This window comes from Accipiter gentilis, chromosome 11 (genome assembly GCF_929443795.1).
Source record: "Accipiter gentilis chromosome 11, bAccGen1.1, whole genome shotgun sequence".
Lineage (NCBI taxonomy): Eukaryota > Metazoa > Chordata > Aves > Accipitriformes > Accipitridae > Astur > Astur gentilis.
In genome coordinates, this window is record NC_064890.1 from 37,170,994 (window position 1) to 37,179,893 (window position 8,900).

Consider the following 8,900-nt stretch of genomic DNA (forward strand, 5'->3'; position numbering starts at 1 on the left):
ATTGCTGTAACAACATGCCACTGTAATAATGCTGCAGAAGGACACAGTCATCATACTTCACCTACAACTCTGCATTCATTATGGGTCAGTAGTCACCACACCACAGAGAAAATGTAATTGCTACTGCAGGCCTGCAGAGCAGAGAAACCACAGTATCTCTGAAATGTAGCATTATAGAAAAAGAACCTGGACTTTGTGTCTCATCAAATGAAAGGCATCACTGGGATAATAAATTGACTTTATAAGCCAAGAAACACACGCACCACAGAAGTCGAGTTTCTGGCTACATATTGCAACTTGGAACTTCAAAGATACCTAAAGTGTCATTTAGAAATTTTAAAAAAATTAATTAAAAAAGGCATGTAAAACCACCCTTTGCATTAGGGTCACAGACAACATACTCTCCCCATTTCCCTTAAGTGTATTTAACAGTACCTTTTGATATTCTCCAAAGGATTGCAGAAAGGTAAGAGTAAAGAGAAGAAAGCATGCAATACAGCAGCAGCTAGCTATGGTCCCATCCCCAGGATTCATACAATTTAGAAAAGTGGTAACAGTACTGAATTCTGGACTACCAGGAATACACATTCAAAATAGATGGAAAATGACTACTCTTGTTTTTCTACCACAAGATGCTACTCAGTTGCAGTTCCCCTGCAACTCCCAGCAGCACGACCAGCAGGCTAGTCCTTTGTCATTTGCAAATTTAGCATCTTATTTTGTCGTGCCATATGTAGTCCAGGGAATTCAACCAGGAAAGGAAGGCTCTGCTCCACCCTGTTCATCCTCTACCTTCACAGGAGGAACAGAATAAAACAAAAGAGCAAAAGGTGAAAAATAATGCTCTGAGCAGAGCTTGGATGCAGATTAATACCATACGAGTCTTTTCATGTTACATACTCCATCTATGCTACTGCCTCCACTTTGCCAGTTACTTTCAGAGTTAAGGCAGGGGCTGAGGGCAACTTAGCAGAAGCTCTGCAGGGAAGAGGTCGTAACACACTGAAAACAGCACAGAAAAGGACTAGAGAAGACACTTCCCTCCCACCAACAGGGCAATCCAAGCAGAAGCTCAGAAACCAGCTCACGGCACAGACAGGGAAAGGTCTGGAAGAGCCCTGTGGCCTCGGTAGTGCAGCTGCCTGTGGAGGGGGTGGAGGGCAACAAGTAAATAAAGTATCAGGCAGGATCCCCCTCCACCCCCCTTACTCAAACAAATCACTTAACTTTTCAGAGAGCAGCAAATCTCCTTACCCCTCTGGATCAAAGGCAGACTTAAAGCAACGTTTGTTAACAGACTACCCTCTCCCTGAGTCATTCCTGCTGCACATCAGCTAACCACATGCAGGAAAACTATCTTAAGGAAGGCCTTGGTTAAAAAGGAAAAGTTTATTTCTAAATAAAATGATACCTTTAAAGACAATTAAAAAGCTTACTGGACGTGGGATAGAATTCTCATTTTGCTTCTACAGAGTTTGATGACCATTAGAAAAGTGCCTGTGGTACAAAAGTATCTCTTTGAAACATCTACTGGCCTTTTGCCATCCTGTAGCATGAGATGAACTGAAATGGGGTCTCAGGTCTCCCATGCAGGAAAGAGACAGCAAGACAGTTGTCTCAGAAGACAAGTTTCAGGCTGCTCACCAACTAAGGAAAGCTGAGTCCCTATGGGATTCCCACTGAAATTTCAGGAAGCAATGACGTTTTTATCCCAGCACCAAGTATGTTTTTGAAGATTTCATTTGCCTGCCTACATGCTTTGCATAATGATCACACTATTAAAAGAGGAGAAGCTAATAATAATAATAATAAAGCCAATTTACATTTCACTGCATAATACCACAGAGATAAGTAGGTAATTTTAAAAATAAGTTAAAATACATGACATGAATGAGCAATATTGCAAAAATATCTATTACAAAAAAGTTCAGTACAAGAGAAGCAAGAAAAAGGGGAGGAGCAGAAGTGCTTGTTCCAGGGGAACAAGTCAGATGAACAGGCATATACCACAGATGCCAAGGAGAAGAAATAGTCAACAGGGCTTCTTTATCACTACCTAAGTTAGTAAGAAATCCCTGTCCTCAGGAATCAAAGGAACAAGAAGCCATCCCTGAAAAAAAATACATATTTTGTGGACTCAGGCTGCTTTAGCCCTGTGTGGGAACCAGGTCTAACCACAAAATGCCTTCCCCAGCTTGGATAAAACACCAACAGGATGACATCAAGGAGCTGCAGTATCATCTGTAAACTGACATGTTTTACAACTAAAGAACATGACAATTGCAAGCGCTTTCCTGAGCCAAAGCCTCCAGGTGATCTGTTCTCAGATCCTAAAGGCAGCGACACATATGCTGGTGCTGGGTATGGAGCATAAATCCACTGACCCAAAGCCCGCTGTGCAGATAGCCCATGACATCAGGGCACAAGGAATAAAGGTGGCACACACCTTCTCCTTACACCTTCTGGGCCAAATCCCCACCTTCTAAGTCTACAACAAACCTCTCCTTAACTTCAAGTAGTAAAAATCTCAGTGCCCAAAGGCATCCCCACCAAGAAAACACTGGAATCACTTTTGCTGACTTGCTAAACCATGGAAAGACAGGAAAGGCAATAGCTCAGGGAAGCTGAAACTCACAGCACTGCAGGTACAGCATGTATTTCCTATTCCTTCATACCAAAGCAAACTAGTAAAACGTGAGTTAAATGGCTGACCTTTGTCTTGTGTCACAAGCTCCTTGTGAGGACACCAAACTTCCTCCTAACATTCTTGCAAGTGCTCACTTGTAGTGTAACAAAAGGCAAACGCTGGTCTGATAGTTTCCTTAATATAGACGCTAACACAATGCTAAATAATAGCATAAAAGTACCTCATCCCCCACTTCCCCCAAGCAAACAAACTTCAGAATATGTATAATAGTAATTTGACCTTCCTGGTATTTTTCCATTTCTTTTCTCTATATAACTCAAATGCGTTCCAAAAGGGAAACGGATATTTTGAACGCATACCTCCAAGCAAGTCTTACAATTATTTTCAGAACGCCTGGTAATAGCTCAGTAGGATTAAAAAAAAAAAAAAAAAAAAAGTCCTATTTGGCAAAAGCCAAGTTCATCCTTATTTCCTTCTTTTTCTTTATTCGCTAATGGCTGTTGCACTGCTTTACCTTTGGAGGACAACGCAATTTTGGTAGCACTGCTTTCCTCTTAGCTTCTGCGCAGCTAGTGTTTTGACATCGTCTGGTTACAACCAAAACCCTACTCTGGAAAATCATACAGATGTTTCTGGGAAGAGCCTGCTAACATATTCATTAGTTCTCTCTCTCTCTCCAAGGAGTACCTTTCACTGAGCTCTGCTCCACCAGCACTGGAACCAGTAACTGCACTGGAAGGGGGTGAGACAAAAGAAAGAAAAAAAACAAAAACAAAACAAACCTGAGATAAAGCAAAACACCAACCTCTGTTCACATAGATAACAATAGGAACTGAGAAAGCCACTGACTTTTTTTACACCTCCCAATTAACCAAACTGCTCAAAGCTCAGAAGAATAACAAGTATATGAAAATGATCCTGGGATGTTCTTCTCCTTTCATGATCACAAGAGCCATTTAATTTATCTCCCAACACTCCATCACAGGTGGTTTAATCTACAGGGTCTACTTGGGCTTTCACTTCCTGGCACCCATGTTCTTCTCCCCCAACAGTCTCAGGCAAAGCTTGCAGGCAGCAGTGGATGCGCATACCTGGGAGCCAGAGAACCTGCCTCCCACTTTGTCCCCAACTTGCAATTACGGTTACTTGCTGAAAGCCACAGCACCTCATGCAAGCTAAAAATAGCAGCACTTAGCTTTGGTAAAGAATTGCTTTTTAAGGGACTATTATAGTAACAGAACAATTAGAGCTTACTTTTAAACATTTAAACTTAGAGTTCCTGGGGAATTTGCTCAGTAGTTTATTCAATTCTTTAATAATCTGAGGAGAACAATCCAATTTAAAATTCTTTAAGTCTCTTTTCCCATTTCAGCATCCCCAATGATGTAACAACCTCTTAAATAAAGCTCGCGATTGCTCATTAACAATGCGAAGCCTTCACTGTCGCTTTTGCTGTAGCTTTGCTGGGAATTCACACATGCCTGAAGAGACAGTGCTCTACAGTGAAACAGCTTGTAGCGTGGAAGAGCTCGCTTAGTGTAATTTCCGTAATCTGCGAGTTGGTAGCAACATGGATGGCCAGATACGCTCAAGGCTTAGAGACGGCAGCAGAGAGAAACCAAATACCGAGCCCCGCTCCCAGTATCGTCAAAGAAAACAACGTGTCTACCGATACAGGAATCAAGCGCAAGGACATGCCCTGCCTCCGCAGCTACTCCCACTGCCAGTGGGATGAGGATCTGCATCCAAACCAACACTGCCCTTCGCCTGGCTGGTGTTTAAGGCGCCACGTGCGATCACTTCGTTTGATTCCGCTCCAGGCTACAACCAGGTCCCGACCAAACACCCACCCTTCAAAGTAAATACCATGACATGAGCGAGTCAGGGCAACAAACTGCCGGGAAAGCCCAGTTCTGGGGTTGGCCAATGGATTTTTCTTTGTCTGGAGCCTCCGTTCCCCAAGCGCGTCCCCACACTGGAAAGCACTCGGGGAAGAGGCGACCAGCCGCCATGGGCAGGCGCGACGACCGCCAGGTCTGCGGGAAGGTGCCCCAAACCCCGCACCTTCCACCGCTCCTGGGCGGCAGCGAGCAGTTACGCACGCACAAACCAAGCCGGGGTTCCTACCAACGGCCCTTCTCGTTCCGCAGCCCGGAACGGAGACGGGCTGCCCACCGGCGGGGGTTCCGTCCTCGGCCCCGCACCGCGGCAGAGCAGCCCCGCTGCCGCCCGCTCGCCACCCTGCGCCTGCCGCGTACCGGCCGCTGCCGCGGGGACCCGGGCGGGCCGCCGGCCGCTCGCATCCTCGGCCTCCCAGGGACGCGCTGCCCAGGTGCCGAGCCGCGGCCAGGGCCGGGCGCACGGCCCCGCGGATGCCGCCCCCGCTCCCCCGCCGGCTGCCGCTGCCCGCGGCGCCGCACAGGCCCGGGACGGCGCCTCCGGCACCGCCGCCTCCCGCCGCCGCCGGCGCGCCCGGGAGGGGAGCGGAGCGGGGCCGGCCCGGCGGGCCCGGCCGCCCTCCACCTGCCCGCCGCGGCCGGGCTCCGTACTCACTCCGCGTAGCCCGTGGTCCAGGGCAGGCGCCGGGTCTCCTTGCTGAGGATGAGGATGGGGCGGGCGATGTGGTCGGCGGAGCACTCCACCTCGTCCGGGGACAGTCCCAGGAACTCGGGTCTCCCGTAGGGGAAGCGGAGGGGCAAGTCCGCGCCGCTGCCGTGCTCGGCGCCCGCGCTGCCAGCCATGATGCCGCCCATGAAATTGGCCACGGCGGACTTCACCCGCGTGAGCATAGTACCCCCGCCGGCGGCGGCGGCGGCGGCAGCGGCGGCCCCGCCGCGCAGGGCGGGGAGCGGGGCGCGGCGGCGGGCAGCGCTGCTGCTGCTGCTGCTGCTGCTGCGGCGGCTCCGGCAGCCCCCGCCGCGCTTCCGCAATGGGGGCGCCGAGGCGCGCGGAGCCGGGCGGGCAGGCGGCGGGCTCAGGGGCGGCCGCGGAGCCGCGGGGTCATCGCAGCGGCGGCGGCGGCAGGTTTCCCCCTCCCGGCGCGGCGCTGGGTGAACTCAGCCCGGCGGCGGCGGCGGCTGCTGCTGCTGAGTCATGTGATAGCGAGGCTGGATTCGCCCGGGCGCTTCCTGCTCCTCCTGCGGCACCGGCGGGCTCCTGGCACACGCCGGGCACGGGCGGCCGCCGCCGCCGCCCCGCCTCCCGCGCCGGGGGGCGGACCGCGGCAGGTGCGCGCCGGGCGGGGCGGGGCGGGGCGGGGCACGGCTGCCTGCGGCGAAGCGGCGGCCGCGCCGGGCCGGGCCGGGCTGGGGCTGGGGTTGGGGCTGGGGTCGGCGGAGCGGCGGGCGGTCCCGCGGCCGCCTCCCGGGAGCGTTGGCCGGCAGACGTTTCACGCGGAGGCGCTCGGGGGCCCCGGCGCGCCGGGTCTTCGTTACCGGCGGGCGGGACGTCGCCCGCCCGCCCGCCGCAGTGCGCCCGTCCCCGCTGGCCCGCCCGGGGGCCGAGCCGGCGCAGCCCGAGCGGGACGCTCCGTCCCAGCCCCCGGCAGAGCCCTCCGCTCCTGCGGGCTGCGTGCGGGACGAGGCTGCCGCCTGAAGGGTTGCCGTCCTTCTCCCCCGACGCGGGTCAAAGGTGTCTCTCCTGCGGAATCATTTGCTGGGAAGAGGAGTTGCCAGCGCCCTCGCCGCCGGGGCGGGCCGGCGGCGGTGGCCTGAAACGGGTCCCGTAGCCGGCCGGCCGTGGGTCGTTGCCCCGAGCTGCTCGGGGAAGCCGGGGCCGTGCACCCCCGGGCGCCTCCGCGGGCGGCCGGGCGGTTAAGGTGCTGTGGCGGAGCGAGAGCGAAAGGGCACGCCTGAGTATCTTCGGCCTTGATGGCGTAGATGTTTTAACCCCTCCTTCCCTGGCTGCGTCCGATCCACGATGTCACACTCTTGCACCGAAGAGCTTGGCAGGTCTGCTGCAAGCGGTAGTCGCCCAAACGCAGGGAAAGGTGGCAGGCTGGGGTGCGCTGAGCTTCGGGGAAATGGGGGGTGGGGGGGAGGTAGCAAGAGCTTTTAGGAGGTCCGTCCTCTACAGCAAGGCTGTGTCGGTGCCCTCGGATGTTTCAGTACTCCTGAGAGGTGCGAGTCTCACTGAAAGGCAGAGTGACCTGCAAAATGGAGCAGGTAGGTACGGCAAGCCATGAGAGTAGCACGGGACCGGGACGTAGCAGGGAAAAGCTGGTTAGTCATCATACGTGGCTAGTGGGGATGCTCGGCTGTCATCTAGCTGGCTTGCACTAGAAGCCAGCTGGCTTACCACTGAACACACAGTTACGCAGTTTTGGAGACTAAGCCCCGTGAGCTCGTTTGATTTCTGATTATTAAACAACATCCTGAGAGCTGAGTTCCGACAATGCCTGGGTTTGATCCAGGTTCCTTGTGTACAGGCGTGAGAAACATAAAGATGTTGTGACAGTTACTAGTTTTTATGATAAAGCTGTCTGTTAAGAAAGTCTACACAGCCAAAAGAAGATTAGCGAACAAGGAATGTGTTAAGTGCTACTTGAAGTAGAGTTGGAGAAATATCCACCCTGAATTAAACATTACAGATGCACCTCCTTTGGGAGGAGGTGGTTATTTTTCCTATCACTTGTTTAGTCATTTCCGGGGTTGATATTATAGATATTTTGAGGAATGGTGAACCTCTCTTAGGTCAAAGAATGCTTGACATCAATAACTCACCATTTGATTACAATATAATGGACACCTTGTAGTTCTTCCTTTCATCCGTTTCTGTTTGCTTTGTTTCCTGGTTATGCTGGAGAGGGTGTTACTTTAAAGAAAAATGCTAAGAAATAGAAAAAAAAAAACCCACAAAAGTCTTGTTAAAATTCAGGGTGTTTTTTCACAGGCCCTGTGTCTGGGTGCCGTGACAGGCAGCCGTTCATCTGCATTCACGTGTTACAGGGGAAGGCAAGCCTGAGGTGGTGGGATGCCCAAAGCCCCTTGGCTACTCCAGTGACCTGAACCATATTTGATTTGTCTGGTCCCAGTTCATTCCCAGTCCCTTCCACCCAAGGACAATCTCTTTATACTACCTTTTATCTGCTAGTTGGCCAGTGATTTTCATCAGACAGGCATTCCAGCACCCATTTCCCTCACTACCACTTCAATGAACCCACCACCTGGAGAAGACAGGAGTGAGAAGAGAGGCATGAGCAGAACTTGACATGTAACCTGGAGAGGCTCATTTTTTCTTTGTAAATTAGAGCCCCTCACAGGTTATCAAATATACTCCTGGAGAGGCTACGCCAGCAGACTAAACTTTGCAGTTCATTTGAACCAAGGCTTTGAAAAATACCATTGACTAAAACTCAAACAGAGAGGATGCAGCCTTTGTCCTCCTGCCCCCACCTGCGGTCACTATTTTGCACAAAACGTGAGGGAGAATTGTAAAAGAGTATATGTAGGCTTGTTAGAGTTTAAATTATTATCTCTGCAAGATGACAAGGAAAAGCTCAGATCAGACATATGGGGAGACAGCTTAACAGCTTACCACTCAAAACAAATCTGTGTGCTGTTTGAAATTCTGTGGATGCTTGCCTCTGGCACAAGAATGCTATAAGGGTACAACAGGTATGATATGGCCTCTTCATACTGAAAAGTACAGAGATGCTTTGATTTTGGTTGTCTTTGGGAAAGAGGATCATGTTGTTCACTTCTGAGTCAAAGGTGAAGCCCCACTTCCCAAAGGAAGTAATAGTCAGGCCTCGGAGATCTCAGCAAGTTCCTCAAATCTCGTAGCCTGAGGTCCATCTGGTCCAAGCCATTTTCTTCCGGTGGTGGGTAGACTCTGAAGGTTTGGATATTGACTTCAAATAAAATTTTGAGGCTGAATTCTCTCTGCAAATGTTTGAAAATTGACTCTGTGTCCTCCTGCAATCCTATGACTAATGCAAAGGAAAGATAGCAGGTTGGATTTTTTTAAAGTGGAAACTTATTTGTGATATTGGGATAAATGTACTTTTATCTCTGAATGGCTAACCACGCTGTGGATCTAGTAAAGCTGCCTGTGGGCCAGACACACATTCATATGAGCTCTTTGAAGCATCTGAATTATGTTATGCCACCTTGCCATGCATCACATTGAGCATTCAACAAATTCAAGAGCATTTTAATCATGATGAAAACAGATGTACACAGACAACACTCTAAACTTCTATACAATGATGGGAGATGACCTTTGAAGATCATGTGCTCCAACTTCTTTGTCA

At 51.0% G+C, this 8,900-nt stretch overlaps 1 protein-coding gene across 1 annotated transcript in view; it reads right to left on the reverse strand.

The window, feature by feature from the left end:
- Positions 1–5,495, reverse strand: part of PPM1H (protein phosphatase, Mg2+/Mn2+ dependent 1H) — a 144,210-nt gene extending 138,715 nt beyond the window's left edge. Inside the window, exon 1 of the mRNA XM_049813858.1 lies at positions 5,201–5,495. Coding sequence (XP_049669815.1) covers positions 5,201–5,436 — 236 coding nt within the window. The 5' untranslated portion in view covers positions 5,437–5,495. The remainder of the gene's footprint in view (positions 1–5,200) is intronic.
- Between the last annotated feature and the right edge of the window lie 3,405 nt (positions 5,496–8,900).